The 18,903-nt window shown below is 39.1% G+C and overlaps 1 protein-coding gene across 6 annotated transcripts in view; it reads left to right on the top strand.

The window, feature by feature from the left end:
• LOC100763509 (vacuolar protein sorting-associated protein 13B) overlaps positions 1–18,903 on the top strand; it is a 437,125-nt gene that overhangs the window by 179,401 nt on the left and 238,821 nt on the right. For 5 of the 6 annotated variants that reach the window (XM_027431500.2, XM_035449622.1, XM_027431502.2 and 2 more), the window contains 5 exons: positions 1,411–1,631; positions 4,265–4,468; positions 15,418–15,589; positions 16,107–16,221; positions 17,715–17,781. In XM_027431500.2, the coding sequence (XP_027287301.1) occupies positions 1,411–1,631; positions 4,265–4,468; positions 15,418–15,589; positions 16,107–16,221; positions 17,715–17,781 (779 nt within the window). The remainder of the gene's footprint in view (positions 1–1,410; positions 1,632–4,264; positions 4,469–15,417; positions 15,590–16,106; positions 16,222–17,714; positions 17,782–18,903) is intronic. The other variant, XM_027431504.2, reaches the window with a different exon arrangement.

Below are 18,903 nucleotides of genomic sequence, written 5' to 3'. Positions count from 1 at the left end.
GTATTTGTTAGAATCGAGTGTGAAAAGGTTTGTAGATATAGCTATGCACTTGAAACAGGTATCTGCACTCACTCCGAATCTGTGAGACAGAGTTGGCAGCGGTTTACCTCTGTGAGAGCATGGAGTTTGATGTGGGTTTAAAAACATTTTAGAATTAGTTACAGATGATTTAAGGTTCACATCCCCCCCCCACCTTAGGAGCAAAATATCACATCTGGGACAAGCAGAGGCCTGCAGTGCTGACCTTGGAGTATTTATTACTCTTTCATTGTTTCTAGTGAAGTTGCTGTGGACTCCCTGTAGCTGTATTCATGATATCACCAAGGTCCTAATTTCAAACTTTCTTTTAAATATTTTTAATGTTCACAGTTTTGGAGTATGTAACTATCATATATACATACCTGTGGTCCTTGGTCCCATTTATTGCTCCAGTACTTCCAGCACTCATGAAACTTACTAAGGAACTGTAGCAGAATTTTAGTGTGTAATTGGTAATGGAATAATGGATGGTAGATTCATGACTTACTCTGATATTTATAAAGTATCTATAGTAAGTATTAAATACCTCTCTAATTGGACAATAATGATCTCTGTATGTTTCAAAATAGTAGCATCGTTTCAACAACATTAGACTGTCCTTTCTACACTTACAAGGGTCACATAATTAGACGGTCTAAACTATGTGACAGGAATATAATTTTCCTCAATTGACAACAGAATAGTGAATGTTAAATATTCCAGGTGGACCTTTTAAAGTATATCACAGTACTTTACCTATAGATACAATAAAACGTTCTCAGACATTTGATTTTTGTATGAGAAGAATTACTAAACACGGAAAAAGGAGTTTTTCTCTTACTTTTGATATTGATGAATGCTAAATTCTTAGTCAAGCGTGCACCCTTTACAATGTCCCTCCTGGAAGTGGAGAAGCATCCAGGGGATGTGAGGAGATGTGTCTGGGCTCCTACTCAGTACTTCCTGGGCAGTGCCCAGAGCCTCCGTCTTCAGTAGCTTGCCACGTCGTTCTGGAGTGGATTGCCACACACAATAAAGAATAGGTCATTTCCCCCTCTCATTCCACAGCCGGGTCTCCTGTCCTTATGGTGTCTCTGCCACATGCTTAAATGTGGTCCATTTATACCATCTCCAAAGGCAGGCCAGGAGCTTTCACTGTCCACCAAAGTGGGCAAAGAGGGTTTTTGACTTCAAGTCTGCTTTGATTTCTTGTATTGAATTTTGCTCTTATATCGTTTACAATGTACACAATGAAGGGTATAGAAGTATATTGTTGCAATTACAAATACTAACACCAAATTGGCTTTGCTGCATCAAGTATTGCACTTCATCTTGAAATGATAGATCATTTTCTGTTGATGTTAATGAGCACATAACTTTGTTCTCTTACAGGTGACGCATTTCCTTGGACCATAAGCTTGCATCATTTCAGCATATACACCCTTCTCGGGAAGCAAGTGACGCTTTCCCTGGTGGAGCCCATGGGGTGCACGTCCACTCTGGCAGTCACCTCTCAGAAGCTTCTTCCTCCCGGACCAGACGGGAGGCACTCATTTGTGGTCTGTCTGCATGTTGACTTGGAGTCAGTGGAGATAAAATGCTCTAATCCCCAGGTAGGCTCGCTGGATGCATAAAAGCCAAGTGTGTTAAATACACGTTCATTTGTCTGATATCAAAGGACTTCTCTTCTGTTTTACTCTTTTTTTTTTACTTCCCCCTCCCCCTTTAAATCTGCTCATCAACATTGTGGTTTCTGGATGAAGAATGTCTCTGAAGTTCCGTAAGTTTTACAAGGAGAACTCGTGGGTGATAGAATGAATTCATCTTTTGGCTGGTGGGATAAAATCCGTTGTGGTTGTGATGTTCTGAAATTCTGATGAACTGCTTCTTTGACTATTGAACCGGAGGGTGTCCTGAAGTGATAATTATACCAAAGCATAATTTTTAATCAGATTCTCAAACCCATTTCTTTTCTTGCTTTACAAGAGAACACTGTTTCTTGCTACTCCCAAAACAGTGCAGCTTCAATATGCCAATCATGCAATATTCTGCAGTTTTACAATTAGTATGAATTCATATCATCTGAGTTCCTGTAAATTATTAGTTAGCATGAAATTTACATATTTAACTTCAAGTATATTGTACGTGTTCCACATATACAGTCAGTATTGAATACTATTGAAAGTTACATTTTTAAAAATAGTCCCTTCTAGCATATTACTGAATCTGATGGGTCAATATTCATAAATCTCCCATCCAGCCTTAGTAGTTATTAGTCAGTTTTGAAGTATTTGTAGAAATTAAGTTCCACTATCATTCCGTGTTTTAAACTTCCTTTTCAGTACAATGCAGCTCTCCTCTCTTCTGCACTTATCTCTTTATTTATTGGGTTGCACATACATCCCATAGGTGGGAAGACAACTTTCAGGAGTTGTTTCAGTCCTTGCACCATCTGGGTCCTGGACATGGAACCCAGGGTATCAGTCTTGGCTGCATCTTTTCAGTGCTCGTTATTAAACATTTTGGGATTTCCTAATTTTGAACTATTTCAGATAATTCTGTAGACATTTGTTTCATGTCTCTGCAGACAGCAGCTCTTTTGTTAGGGATACTACTTGAAATGGCTGAATAGTATAGTAGATATATATTCTTCTCAAAACTGCCAAAATGGATTTAAATTTCATATTCTCAGCATTAAAAAAGTGAGAGTTTCTATTACCCTGTGATAACAGATGGTTAGTTAGGCTTTTTCAATTATACACACCCTAATTTTGTTGTGATTTTAGTTCTCAGTGTTTCAGTTCAACTCCAAGGTTGAAAGTTGATCATTTATCCTCAACGTTTACTTTGTTTGGGAGAAGTGATGTGTTAGCAAGTTTTTTTTGAAAATAAAATTACATTGGAGGTTTATGTCATTGTTTATTTGCCAGGTTAAACACATGTGTTTCTTACATCATTTGAAAAAAAAGTAACAGTTGAAGGAATTAGAAGTAGTAACAATAAAAACAGCATTGTGCCTCTTAAGCAAATAATCCTAAACCCCCAGGAGCAGAAATTATTTCCTTTCGTTAATGCTCCCCTTGTTAGACAGTTCTTTTATTTACAAAAAAAGTAAAGCAATCATTCTTAAGGTTTTGGGTTGCAACAAAGTTGTTTAAGAGAAAAATCTTTCATTATGCAATAGAATATGACTTGAAGTATTCTTTCTATGATTTTTTTTTCAGTATCTATAGCCATTAGATGATTTTAAAACAAGAAATATCAATGACGGGAAACTTGAGAACTCCTTACACTAAATGGTGCAGTCCACACTCTGAATTGGCAGCTGTGTCTGTTCTGCCCCCATGAGGAGCCAGCCTCATCATCTGGCTGTGTCCTGGGGCTGAAACTTTCCATAAATAGGAGAATTTCACTTTTTAACAATGGCAAACAGAGCATGGCACCCAGCTGCGGATTTGCTTATGTGTTATGTTTGCATTTCCTCCCCCCCAGGCTTGTTTTATACAGCATATGCCAATATGTTCTCATACAGATTCCATGATTAATGCTTATTTATGAAATCTTGTATAAATATCTTAAAACTCATTAAAACAGTTTGCAAGTTAAACAGTTTTTCTCTTTCTCTGAATATTGGAATGACATATCCCAAGGGAAGTAGATTGGATGTGTTTTCTATCTGTAGAATTCTCGTAAGGAAACATTTTCCTTTTCCTACACTGATATATCAGCCCTCTCATTTGCCTTGAAAGAAATCCCATTTCAGATTTTTTGTCTCAGAAACATACATACACACACGCACGCACGCACGCACGCACGCACGCACGCACGCACACGCACACACGCACGTACGCACACACGCACACACGCATTATCTGGGAGGCAGGGTGATAGTCACTTCATAGTTCACATTTGCTGGAGTGTATGTTTGCTTCCTATTTTTACCCAGCAATCTTTGCAAGAGGAATTTGTGTTCGTCCCATTATCATATCTTAGAAGGGACCTACTGCTCCGTAATGACCTCTGCTGACTATGCTGTTTCCATTGTAGAAATGCTTCCCTGATTATAAAACAGCACAGTGAGAGTTTGACGCTAGTGTAAACAAATCATGAACCATGATGCCATGGGAGTTATCTGCTTTGTAGACGCTTGCATTTTTGGACCTGTGAATTTTCTATCTGGAATTTTAGTGGGTTGTGGATAGAACGTGAAAACTTGATTCTTTACCTCACTCCCCCTTGTGTTCAGGTCCAGCTGTTTTACGAGTTGGTTGATACGATGAGTAAAGTCTGGAACAGGATTCAGAAGAGAGGCAACCTTGGTTCCTCCTCAGTCTATCCAGAGACCATGGCAGGACCAGTCCCCAGTTCCCCAGTTCGGAGCAGCGTGGGCACGGCTCTCCCAGACACCAGCACTTGCAGCCCATCTGCTGACATAGTAACTACCACTGAGGTAAGTGCCTTTGGAAGTCTGTTACTCAATGAGAGGTAAAACATGATGGTGTCTTCCGTCACTGTTGAAAGCGGAAGTGACCTCCCCACCACAGATGCTGATAGATTGGGAAGGCTCCCGAGCAGCTCTAGTGTGCTCTGTTCCATTCTGTTCTCTGCCACATTCTGTTCCTTTGAACATCAAGTCATCTTAGCACTTTGAGTAGGCCCTGAAGTAGTGAGGACCGTGCAGAGTCTAAGGTGCAGTAAGGGTCCTATGTGGGAGGATGGAAGCTTAGAAGCCGAGTGAAAAAGAGGCTTGCACTCCTCTTATGCCATCTCTGTGCTTAGGGCCGCCTTGTAAATCAGGGTGTTAGCTATTGTCTTCAACTAAAGGGTTTTGAGGCCTCTTGTCCTCAGTGTCCTAAATTCAGCTTTCATTTACCACCGTAAGTACAGATGGAATGCCCTTGCCCCTTTTATATAATAAACACTTTGCAGTGATCCATTTAATACCCTGAGCCAAAATAAAATGTGGGACATAAGCAATGTTATGAAAACAAAGGTGATAGAATATATTTGTGTATATATGTTAATATTAGATCCAGTAACATATATTACACTGTGTGAATGCTGTTGTATAACTATTAGAATTCGTAGCCAACTAGTCAGATACACATAGTTAGAAAGAAACTTACCCAGGTTTCCTATGCAAAGGCTACAGATAGAATTATATAGATCTGTATTAAATGCCACAAGTTAGTAGTGTTATTGAAGCACTGCTTTCTGAAGGAGTGATGAACTTTTCACACAGGTTTTAACTGGGCATAGTTTGGTGTTGATGTCAATTTCTGGGACTATGATTGCTTTAAATGGTAAAGGGTGGGGAAAGACATAATGAGTCTATTGCCCATATTTGTATCGGCAGCATTTTTGACTGTGTGGTGAGTCCGTGAGACAGGCTTCTTTGTGCAGGACTGACAAATTCATCACATGACCTTTTAACCCTCCAATTCCTAACTTTGAAATGTCAGAAATGACATTGATCATCAAAGTAACCAAGAATAACCTCTTTCATTTCCAGCTCTCACTTCTGCCCTTTCCTGCTGAGCCTCTTGTTGAGAACCTGTGGCCGTCAGTAGGTGGTGGATGCTGTAGCTAACCCCCTCTGAGAGCCTGTGGTCGTCAGTAGGTGGTGGATGCTGTAGCTAACCCCCTCTGAGAACCGCTGTTCTGTACTAGGAGGTGGTGATGCTGTAGCTGACCCCCTCTGTCTGAGAACCGCTGTTCTTCAGTAGATGCTATAGTTTTCTTTTGGCACAGACAAGACAGTTTCCTCTGGAAACAAAGCACTGGGAAAATAAAGATTGGGACTCAAGTAAGGGGATGTTACTCAGTTTTTGTGATTTTGCAAATCAGTAAGATGAAGTGAATTCCTCCAAATGGCATACTTTATCTGCTCTAAGCCGTCTGAACAGTTTGGAAAAGATTGTCCCCACAACCAACTTTTCTCTCCTGTTCATCACAAACCTCAAGAAGTACAGTCACCTAAATGGTGGGAATCTTTTTTTCTCTTTTCCAAATGAGGAAGAGGTAGGTAGACTAGCATTCTGTTAGAGAAAGAACAGTGAATTCATCCACAAGGAGCCTCAATGTTGTTGGTTTCCTTTGACAAATTTTACAGGCAGCTGCCTAATTCAGTATTGGTTTCCAAATATATTACTGAGTACTCGTTTACATGTTTTACCTATCATAGTGCTATAAGATAAAATAGTCTGCAAAATATAGTGAATGAAGCTTGGAGTAACAAGTTGCTAGACCAAGATGGCTACGAGGAGATTGGTAAAGATAGATTGTTTTAGTGGGAGATAGAGAGGCTTTCATTACAGAATTGTTTGATGAGCCCTGTGTTCACAAGAGTGTCAGCCCTGAGACTTCATGTTATGGAAGTACTCTTTTGAAAAGAGAGACATAAAGATCACTGCAAGGTTAGGAACCTCACAAGGTCCTACAGCTGCCGGGCATTGCTGTTCCTCTAACTCAGTGGGAATGGCGCGTGTTAGCATCACCAGGCAGAAGTTCTGGTGGCCTAAATATGAGCTGTAACAGAAACAAACAGTATTGACGTTTGTACAGAAACCATTGTGGAATTTTTCTGGGAATTTTACTGATAGTTTGGTGAGGAAATAGTATTTGTGCTTTTAGTAAATTAATGAGACTTTAATAAATCAGATTTGGGTACAATTTTGTTTTAGTAGAGTTGCATTGTAACAGACCAGAAGAATGGTTTTCGTTCATCAAAGTGAAGAGCTTTTGAACTGAAGAGATTAGGATAGTGAGATCAATGGGGTGTGGGGTTTATTTATTTACTTTAAAACTAATTCTGAGCTGCATATGAAGGTCATTGCAGACTCCTTGCCAAGTTTGCATAGGTAGGTATGGGATTCTATCCCTAGTTCTGCCAAAGAAACAAAGGCAGACTTACTAAAACTTTAATAATTTTTGTCAATGGCTGCAAGTCAGTTCATTTGAAATTAGTGTTGACTTTTCTCAGGTTTTGTTATAAAGATAAGTAATGAATTCTGTCAGGGAGGCTTTATTACTTTATTAATTTGGTTTGACAAAGAAAAACCTAAAAATGAAAGGATTTTTATGTAAACATTCCATCATTAATCATCAAGACAATAAAACTCCAACTCACTCCAGGTATAATGCACTCTAAACCCTACTCCAAGACACTACAGGTCAAGGGCGTTAGTATATTAGCATACTAGTCAGCAAACTCTTAGTTACAAGTTTTTAATAAGTATATTCTTAATATTTTAACATTTTCTACCATATAGGCATTGATTTAAAGAAAATTATTACACACACACACACACACACACACACACAATACACCCCTGGCTGGCCTGGAATTTCGCTGCATAGACTAGGCTAGCTTCAAACTCACAGATCCACCTGCCTCCAGAGTGCGCCACACAGTAGTGTGAACAGTCAGTCATAGAGCTGCAGTGGAAACTCTGTAATTCATACCCAGAAACTTCCTCATCTATACAGTCCTAGAGGAAGATTAAAAGCTAACTTAGAGTAATACAGTTTTTAACCATGATAGTTTAAAAGACTCTTAGTAAGCCGTGTGTGTACTTCACGGATTGACCGCTCTCTGGCTTCTCAAGGCACATGTTAATTTTTTTCAAGGAGATTCACAGTAGCTCCTCATTGGGAGTACTTACTAAACAGTGGCTTTGCATGCATGATCTCCTTGCCTTCTCAAGGCAGTACTTGGGGAGGGTGACACCATTTCTACTTCCAGAATGAAGATTTTGTTGCTAAGATTTGTGGCTAAGTGACTTCCCCAAGGTCCTAAGGGATAGTAAATGTTGAAACTGGAATTTAAGTCTTTGCATACTGACTGCAGAATCTCAAATGTGTAAATTCTTAAACTTAGTCTGCTACTAAAATTTCCTTGTGTGGAAAATCGCCCCCAGTGTAGATGTGTCTTTATGCTGCATAGGTCCTGGTGTGGTGTGGGATGTTTCCCTGTAGTTCTAGGTAATTCTTGGCAGATGCCACTTGAGACAACATGGCTCCCGCAGTCTCTATTTGTCATCTTTGCTCTCTGCTTCTGGAACTCGTCATTTCCTTTCCTGTCTTTTAATTACCTCCTACCTTCCTACCTTGGTCTTCACTAACTTCGTGTTTTCCCATCTTACTTATTTAAATCCACCCCCGCTTTGCTGTTTCTCAAGTTCCTGTGCTTTTTTCTAATCCTGGTTTCAGTCAGTTTTCATCCAGTCAGGAAATTGGAAGGTGATAGCAAGAGGAGAGAAGAAAGCGAAGCAAAATCTCTTTAAATCTAGTTAATTCAATACTGATTTCCTAAACACGCCAGGCTTATTTCTGTCACTCGTTTGACCGGTGATGTTCAGTAGCATTGAAGATCTGATCGACACACTGAATATTTTGAAGAGTATTTCATAGTTTTGTCAGAAAATATGTGAATCCAAGTGGACAAGCAATCAAACATGGTGTGTTACTTTGCTGGTAACCTTCCCGGCACCCGATAGAGCTGGTGGTTTCTTGTGTGTGAGGCGTATTGTTGGGTCTTCTGACTGGTCTGGGGCTTTCCTTCCCTTCCTTGTGGACCTGTGTTCTCTGCTCTAAGATGACTTCCCTCTTTGGAGAGGACATTTGCAGAATTTATCACAAGAGCAAAGATGTTTCTCAGTTCTGTCAACGGCAGCTGTCTGGTTGAAAGAGATCCAACCCACAGAGAGGACTTTTGAACATTTCCATTCTGTGCACTAAGAAATGAAATTATAGTGAATTAAAGTCAGCAGCACCCAGAGTGGCTAGGCCAGCTCCTCACTGTGACTCTAGGTTTATGAGATCTGTGGAAGCCAAATAGGAACATTGGGATTTGATGTCCGCGGTGTCAGCATCACATTGGTTAATCTCCATGCTTTAGCATCCTAATCTGTCCCCTGTGGACACTTCTGAAACATCAGTCCATGGTTTACTCAGTTTAAGTATAGGTCATTGTATTTCCTGGAATACAGTGTATCTCTTTTTTTTTTTTCTTGTCCACATTAGTGTTGGCAAAATTCTGCATTTCATCTTAATGGGATGACTTGTTTTACACTGGTCTTGTTCCCCAGTTTTTGTGGGTTTCTTTTGATACTGTTTGTGGGGTTTGTTGTTGTTGTTGTTGTTTTGTTTTAGTTTTCTTTTTTTGAAGCTATGTTTCAATTTGTAGTCCTGGTTGGACTAGAACTGGCTGCTTAAGTCAGGTGGGCCAGGAATTAAAATCCACCTTCATGTGCTGGGAATAAAGGAAGTGATGTGCTACCACACCTGGAAATACTTGAGTTTTATTCAGTTGAGATTATTATATAACTCTTTCAAAGTGACTCATTAAACAAAGATTGATTTTCAAATATTAAACTAGCCCTGGATGTCTGGAATTTATTGTATATTTAATTTTTATCTTTCTTTTAACTGTTTTTTGTTTGTTTGTCTTTGTGGGAGGTGAATTTTGGCAGGTTCTCCCTATAGCTTCCCCAAAATTGGTCACTGTGTAGACCAAGCTAGAGCTCTGGCTGTCTCTGCCTTCTGGATGCTGGGGTGCCAGGCGAGAGCTGTGAGCATCACATTAGACCTTATGACTCTTCTTTCTCACGGTAACCTGGCCATATTGTAGTAGTTCTATGAAATAGCTTGCAGAGTTTTTCTTTGGTTCTTTTCCGTGAGAGCATGGCTTTGATAAGAAAATTCTAATGACCCCTATGTATCTCTATGCTATAAAATAATCACAACTGAAAAGATACTCGGGGTGATAGTTGAGCTAAATAAAAAAAGTTTTAACGTAGAAGACCGTGAGAACCGAGGGACTGTGATAGGACACGCTAAAGGACATAAGGTTTTGAAAAGGATCACAAGAGAGCATGGTCTTCTGCCTCCCTTGCTGCTGGTGTGTTAGAAACTGCACATATTATTTACTTATTTATTTTACAGGACCTACTATGTAGCTGTGGCTGTCCTCAAACTTGGTTGCAATCCTCTTGCCTCTAAATCCTAAATTCTGGGATTACGGGCATATATCCCACAACCAGCTTAGCAACTGAATTTTATACTAGTCATTGACAACATAATATTTAGTGTAAAAATTTGAACCCCACTCAAGAGCTTAACTAATGTCAAACAAATCTGTTGCTGACCACATTTGATGTGTTGTTTTAGGGTATAACTAATAGTTTTATATTCCACTTAGCATTATTTTTGGCTCTATTTAAATATACACTTGTTAGTCAGCTTTCCACTTTGGGAAGTCCAATCCATTAAAGGGATTACAAGAGGTGGTTAGTGGAGCTGGGGTCCTTGAAGGACACATACCTGAATAGCAGAGCCTTCCCGTAAGTTCTCTATTGCAAGATTGTCTGCAAAAAGAGGAGCTTTTGCTTTTTTTGTAATTGGGATGATTTTTAGTTTCTGCTACCTAATTGCTCCAACTAGGACTTTAAGTACTAACTTGATTTTCCATTTAGAAAAAAAAGAGGCAATATTGAAAAGTTAAGTATAATTTCAACTTCTCACAGTTTTCTTTGTTGTTAAGGGAAAACCATCACATGATTTTGGTTTTAATGACATTCTGTACAAAGAGTTAAAACACATATTGAAGTAGGGCAGTGGTGGCCCACACCTTTAATTCCAGCACTTGGGAGGCAGAGGCAGGTGGATCTTTGTGAGTTTGAGACCAGCCCGGTCTACAAGAGCAAATTCCAGGATAGGCTACAAAGCCACAGGGAAACCCCGTCTCGAAACGTCCCCCCCCCATTAAAAAAAATTGAGAAGTTGGCCTTAATTTTTTCTATTTCCATATTAGTTCTATATTTATGCTATTTTTAAAATTTAATAAGTATTGTTAAATGTTATAAGTAGAAATAAAATCTAGATGGGCAGGTTTTCTTGTTTCAGAGGTAATTTTGTTAATTAATGATTACTTCAGGTTCTTCTTGGATGTGGCATACAAACTTTTTACAGTAATCCATTGTCCATCATCTTAGTCATCAGAACATAGTCTAAATATATTTTAAGTGCAGTACAGGGTAAGTTCTCACATACTGTTCTTAATATATTGATGTTGAAATAATTGAGGGTATCAACTTTTATTGTGATTAATTTAAATCTCATTTGTCCATAGTACATAGCCTAGAGATGTATATACATGTTTAATTGTCACTATAATGTTTATAAATACATAAAGATATACATATAACTTTGTAATTTAAAATTGTTATATGTTTAATCATTTTAAATATAATTCTTTTATATTTCTATCAAATTTGGTTTTTTTTTTTTTTAAGACAAATATCATTTATGTAGCACTGTCTGGCTAAGAATTTACTATGTATACCAGGCTGGCCTTGAACTCACAGAAATCTGCTTGCCCCTGCCTCCAAAGTGTTGGGATTAATGTGCACCACCAGGGCATCTAGCTTAATCTGGTCATTTCCTCAGCCTGCCTGCCTTCCTTCCTTCCTTCCTTCCTTCCTTCCTTCCTTCCTTCCTTCCTCCCTCCCTCCTCCCTTCCTCCCTACTCCCTCCTCCCCCCCTCACTCCCCCTCCCTTCACTCCCCCCTCCCCCTCCCTCCTCCCTCCTTTCCTCCCTCCCTCCCTCCCGCCTTCCTTCCTTCCTTCCTTCCTTCCTTCTTTCTCTCACTTTCCTCGTATCTCTTGTGCATAGAAGTCTGTTTCCTTGAGGGAATGAAAACTTCTGTGTTTATTGTTTCTTACCAGTGGGGGTTCATGAAATTTTCTTACTATGGAAGTATCCAGTGGCTAAAGCGACAGTTTCAGAACCTTGTGCTGTTAATTGTAAGCATGTTGCTTTGTGAAAGAGTGGAGTGTGAAACCCTCATGAGTGTCAGGTGCTCCTTTTTAAACTCTCAGGTGTAATAACATTTTTTCCCTTACACTGACATAGATATTGCTGTTTTCTTTATTTTGCTGTCTTGTTCATTTCTTATATTGCATACTTACTTAAAACAAATAACCTAAGTATAGGAGATACAGTCATGTGTCCTTAGAGGAGACTGCAGTATTTCAGGTAGGTCACAAATATACGTATACTTGTTTTACAAGCTGAGCCGGGAGATTGAGCCCTTTGCTGGGACGCTTAGTATGGACATGCAGTTAAAAGGTGAGCCAGATTATGGTAAACCAACAGATACTTCTAACACCACACCTCTTCACACTGTGATCCTGCTACTCTGTGCAGGCGGAGGTCAAAGTGTTGATAAGACAGCTTCAGTACAGTCCGGCCTGCTTGGCGATTTCCAGTCAGTTTTAGCTACATGGGCAACACTGTCCCAAAATCTGACAATCATTATTGGAGGAGACAAACCTAAAATGCCAAGTAAATGCCTGAAACACCAGTTCTCCTTAAAACAGAAACTGATGTCCTGATATACCAATGTTTAGAAGCCAGCTTCACCCAAAATTTAACCAGAATTGTTTATTTATGCAGGAATTAAATTGGCTTGTTGCTTTGTTTCTGATTGTTCACAGTTGCTTCATGAACATCAGTTAATTAAAAATAGAGTCCACTGTTAACGCAAAACTGTTGTCAATTTTTAACGATAAGTGCCTTTAACTTTAGTAGGAATCACTTCAATTTGTTCAAATAGACCTTTTGATGATAAACTTAGTGTGAGCTTCTTTTTACTACACTGCAATTGTTTTTTGTTTTGTTTTTGTTTTTGTTTTTTTTTTTGTTTTTGTTTTTTGGTTTTTTGAGACAGGGTCTCTCTGTGGCTTTGGAGGATGTCCTGGAACTCGCTCTTGTAGACCAGGCTGGTCTCGAACTCACAGAGATCCACCTGCCTCTGCCTCCCAAGTGCTGGGATTAAAGGCGTGCGCCACCAACGCCCGGCCATTTTTTTTTTTTTTTAATTTAAGTCAGTTATATCATTGGAATCCATTTTGAAATTTCAGTTTTGAGTTTTTTAATGTCTCATTCAAATCTCTATTCAAAGAAGTCATTTTTTTAAATTTACCATTTCAAGTGTGTTGTTGTCTGTCTTGCTTGCGTAGGTCAAAAGTGCCTTGAATCTGGGAAGTACTAGAAATTAATCTAGTGTCAGTGAGTACAGTCTAACAATTGTTGTATTAAATATAAGTGTGATCCCAGATGATTTAAACTTTGCTGAGTGATATCAGCATGCTGGCGTGCTAGTGCAAGCTCCACAAATCAGTCTGAGCTTCCTGCATTTGCGTGTGTGTCGTGTTACACGGGGAAGCACGAGTGAGGCTTCAGCTGTGTGTTCAGAAGCAGGTTCTGTGGAACAGTGAGAGCGAGAGTTCAGGGGACACAGCAGGCCTCTTGTCAGTGCTGACTGAAGAACACACAGCCGTGGACGTGTTCAGCCCTTTGGGAGGTTATGTGATTGCTCAGGAATGCTGGAGTTATTTTGATAAGAAGTAACAGCAGTGGCCAACTGCGATCTTCCCTGAGCTCTGAAGTGGGCCCCCCATAAAGGGCTGAAGTGTTTGTTCTTCCAGATGAACCAAGATAAATTTACCTAGAAAAATAAACTCGGAATTTTGGTTAATTTGCCATGAACTTTTTATTTTAGACTTGGACTAAGGAGGTATGGGAAAATAGTTCAACATGGCCATTTTGAGTGCAGATTTCACTATAGATTTGCAAAATAGAGAAGGAAATTAATGCAGACCCACGTGGAACAATATCACAGCAAATGTTGTGTATCCAAAAAGATAATTGAAACTGCAAGACAGAGTAGTCTAAAATCCTTTCTCAAGCGTTCCTACTGAGCTGGAAGGCAGAGTTCTCAGCATTCCTAGCAGGGTGCTCGGGAGTGATAAACATCAATCAGATGTTTTCTCCGCTGCCCCCGCCCCCCCCATGAGATATGTTGGAAGACTTGGTCAGGAATGCATCTGTTTTTAGAAACTACCTGTTAAGAAAGGTGTAATAGCCACACTGTGTCCTCTTTTATTGATTTGACTTTGCAAAAGGCATGCTGTTTTGGAAATCCTTTGTGCTTTTTAGATGTAATGTTAGCCAGCTAACCAAAAATAATATTTCTGTAGTTTCTTAAGTTCTAGAAATTTCAACTGTGGTAGGGTTTGGGGTTAACTTATTTTGTAGAAATACGAAAAACCCACAAACAGCTTTTGGTTATGTTTGGGATAGGAGCTGACTAATAATTTCCTGTCTCAGCGCATCCTTGGAAACTAGCTCTTTACTGTGCTTGGTCACGCCTACCTTGTGTGACTCCTGCCCTAAGCACACAATTGTCATTCTGTGGTAGTCTTTCACATGTGGTCTTGGCTTCTTTGACTGAAGGTCTTTTAAGCTAAAGCAGAGGTCAAGGGAAAAGCTTCTGTAGCAACTTCCCTAAGCACCTGCTTAGGTCAGAACGCCATGTGTGCGGGGAAGAGCATGGCTTTACTTATCACCCTGGCTTCTGGGTATGGTTGACACATAGAGAGTGGCTTCCATTCTAACCGACTCTGGTAGAAACAACACACTAACCGCCATCACATGCCTTCTCAAGCATTCTAAAAGCACTTGGCACTTCCAACATTACACAACCATGGAAATAAACATTGTTTGAGACATGCAAATCAATAGGGAACCATTAGAGATTATGGATTATGTATGCAAATGAAAATGTCTGTCAAATTAGAGAGATGGCGAAATCAGAAAGGCAAGAGGGAACAGGTATGAAATCCTGCCAGAAAATGCAAGTACGGGTTTTTTAGCATTGTTTGTAGCTTGGTGTTAATGATTAACCTCCACCTATGACATCTTTACTATGTAGAAACACTTCCTTTATGATCATGTTCTTATTTATTCTAGATTGTCCTCAATAAATATCATCATAAAAACCAATTTACAAAGGAGGTAATGGACTCCGGAAAGTGGAGTTGTTATAAAGTCACATAAGTGTTGTATAAAGTCCTTATCCTAATATAAAATGTTGCACCCTGAACTCAGCCTAATTAACTAGATGTAGATAGACACGTGTGTCTCACAAACAGGCACTCTACGTCCATGTGTTTCTACCCACGCACAGCAGTGGGGCCTCTGTCTGCAGCAGATCTTAACCTGAATCTGAGACAGAAGCTGCCCGACTCCACGTTAACTTCAGATAAAGGGATTTACTTTGTCCTAGGCTACTAAATGCTTTTGAAAACAATAACAAGCACCCCAAGCAAACAAATAAGCCACCAAGCCTTCCCCAGCATGTTTGCCACCCCGAATTTAGAAACTTAGACATACCCAGAGTTTGGTATGCAGTTAAATTGAATAAGCTCATACTTACTCCTCAGGCTTTCGGTCATTTAAAACGTTTTACGAAATCTAACCTAGTGTACATTTTATTTTACCTATCTTTGGTTGAGTGTCAACATTTGCTGGTTTCATGCCTGTCCTCACCACAGGGAGACTCCGTTCAAGCTGGCGATGACTCACCATTCTCAGACTCTGTGACCTTGGAACAGACCACCAGCAGCATTGGGGGATCCAGTGGCCGCGTTAGCCTCTGGATGCAGTGGGTGCTCCCCAAACTCACCGTGAAGCTCTTTGCTCCAGACACAGGGAACAAAGGCACAGGTACAGGGGTGCTGCTCTTCCTTACTGTAGAGAGAAAGGGTCCCTGCCTTTAGAAGTCCTGTCGCTGTTTCTCCGTGTTGTCACTTATGATTTAATTAGCTCTTACTGTAGTGTTTTTAAGAGTGTTGTTAACATTCACTCCTGTCACTGTATAAAGCTTATGTGTTCATAATACTTGATTTGTGAAATCTAATTTTGCTTGTTGGTAATTAAAATTTACTCCAGAAGGTATGAGAGACTTACCCTCGACCATAACTGCATTAAATTGTCAGTATTCAGAGATCTTGGCTAGTGAGAGATTCATCTATTCAAATGACAAGTATGGTTTCCCCTAACTTGAGATAGATGTACACCTTCTCTTAGTATTAAGGCCTTTTGACCCTGATGTTGCTTATAAGTCTGTGGAACCTTAGAGCCCTCGGTGGTCAGGATGTGTCGGTCAATGTGAAATATAAAACAGTGCATTGGGATGTTGGCCATGACGTCTCTCCTGACAGCCACACTGTTTTCTTTGCAGAAGTTTGTATGGTCAGTGAACTCGAAGACCTCAGTGCGTCCATAGACGTGCAGGACGTGTACACCAAAGTGAAGTGTAAGATAGAGAGTTTCAATGTTGACCACTATCAAAGCAGGTAAATAATGAGTAATAAACACAGGAAAAGCTGTTTCCTTTGAGCTCAGTCACCATAAGGGTGTTTCTATTTCACAATTGTGATTAACCTCGACGAGAATGCTTAACAGATAAAGTTGTTTTCCTAGTGTTCTTTTATTCTTATCCAGTAAAACTTTATAACATGCGTACAGCTCTTCATAAACATCCACAAAGCTGCTTTTACAAATCACCTCATGAGTGCATGCCATGTGTCTCAGATGCACTAAGACGATGACCGAGAGCACCATTGACATGTCTGGATGGTGCTTGCTCTGTTAGTCTGCACTGAGGTAGAGCATCTGCTCATGCCCTTTAACACTTAGGGGACGTTTCCCTTATCATATAAAAGTGACATACACCTAAAATCACATTATTCCCTGTGTTGACCTTCTGCATCAAAAGTAAGATTGTATGAAAATATGATTTGTTTGTAATAATTAATACATAAAAAGTGAAGAGAGAGATGTTTTCCAGTGTCTTAAAATTATCTTGACATTAATGTTCCCTAAATAAAAATACAAAAATCCCTTTTTCTCATTTGACTTCATAATTCCAGTGTTTTATTTTTAATTTTAACTATAACACACATACTATAAAATTTGAAGATGCTATTAAAATATGTTAAATAGTTTTATATTTTCAACTTCACAGTAATTTTTCTTACAGTCTTAAAATCTATTTTCTTATGATTTCTTAGCATTCATCAGCTCAAGTATTTTCTTGTGTAGCTTAGATGCCCAATGTGTTTTTATACATGTATTGATATATTACATTCGCTAAAATAATTCTGCAAACATATTTCTAGATCTCCTGCACTATTTGTCTATTCTCACATGTCATATTGCTTGTACCAACAAAATACACATTCATGATTGCTGAAAATTGTCATTATGGAATATAAAATATTTCAATTGTTACGTAGTAGAACTTGTCATGATAGTATCTTAATAATCAGGCGGTAGTTATATTTGTCATATTAACAATGAATTGTTAATTGGCATTTGATTTTCTTTGATTTCTCTCCAGTGCGGTTCATTTAAAATGATGTGATTTTTCATGTAACATATCAATGTAAGAAGTGAAATAATTTCTGATATGAATATTTGTACTATAGTTGTATGTAAATTTTAAATTTTAGAAAAAATATTATAACGACATGCTTATTAACATATCTTATATGCTGGGCTCTATGCTAAGCACTGGGGATATCAGGCTTAACAAAAATAGACGAAGATTTTACATCTTTACCTTCTCTTCTTACGGGAGAGACAAACATTGATGAAAAAGAAAAACAGTTCAATCTCTCATTGGGAGACACATTCCCATGCCCAGCCATGGGAATGCCACACTGATGGGTCTGCTGGGTGCACTGTTACCTCTGTGCTTTCGTACAGTGGAGCATGGTTTACTCTAGAGCCGTTGATATGGTTATGTTTGGTCAGAGAACAGATGAGGTGAACTTGTGTCTTCCAGGCCAGGGGAAGGTTGGCAGTCAGGACATTTTGAAGGAGTATTTCTGCAGTGCAAAGAAAAACCTCTGGTGAGACTCATTCAGTAATTTTGATTACTGAGAATATGCTTTAAATCGTTTGTATTTCCTCTACTTTCCAATAGGACTAATACTTTTAAGAATTAGAACTACGGGTCAGTTCTTTTAGACTTCTTCCTCTAAATTACGTTAAAAGTTGAAGTTGCTTATTCTTTTAATCTGCTCATGTTTTGTGACCATATTCCCTTGTAGCAATTGAGTAAACTCACCAAAAGGCAAAGGTATGGCTTTATCATATTAATTATTATTTTATCATTTGTGAATGCCATGTTGACTTTTTGGAAGGTTGTTCAATTTGTAAGTAAGTAAATACTGGATTGCAATTACTGGAAATGTAAAGTACTAATTGTATATGAAAAGTGATTACTATTTCTTATTTACTTCCATTTGCAATGATTTTGCAGAAGAAAGTACATACAGAGCCCATATTCAGGAATGGCTCAGACCCAAACCTGTGCAAACTTGAGCAGAATTAAAAACCTTTCCAGCTTTTTTTTTTTTTTTTTGGCATATTGCTTTTATTTTTTTATTTTTTATTTTTGTCGTTTCACCTTCTTTGCTCCTGTCCATCACCTCAAGCCATGGGGAAGAGTGTTGGTCTTTGGGGCAATGTGGAGGTGTCTTCCTTTCCTGTACTGACAAGCTGAACAGACGCACCTTGCTGGTTCGACCCGTCAGCAAGCAGGACCCTTTCCGTAACTGTTCTGCCTTCTTTCCTTCCGTAAGCCATCATTTTTAAGCTCTCCCTCAGAATTCCCCTAACAAGTGGCAAAGACGGAATTGAGCTGTCCACTGGGGGGGGGGGTCAACTCTTGATGTTCATTCTTGTCAATCAATGTATTCTCGTGTCACGGATTGGCTCTCTACCGTACTCTGGAAGCCCTCTGTCCATGCTATTGCTATTCTGAATTTGTAAATAAGAATTAACACTGTCACCACTGTAAGGAACTCAAGTTCAGTTATTAAAGTAAGATGGCTTCCCAGTTGAACTTGTGTTGAATGATCAAGAGTTGACCAATATTGCATTTGTTATTCCTTGTTTACTTCTTCCACCGACTGCTCTTGGTTTTGTTTTGTTTATTTTCTTTTACACAGTTGTCATCTTCTCATAGA

The sequence above is a fragment of the Cricetulus griseus genome, chromosome 10 (assembly GCF_003668045.3).
Source record: "Cricetulus griseus strain 17A/GY chromosome 10, alternate assembly CriGri-PICRH-1.0, whole genome shotgun sequence".
NCBI classification, from domain to species: domain Eukaryota; kingdom Metazoa; phylum Chordata; class Mammalia; order Rodentia; family Cricetidae; genus Cricetulus; species Cricetulus griseus.
Note: the sequence above shows the minus strand (reverse complement) of the source record. Positions and strands in the feature narration are given on the sequence as shown.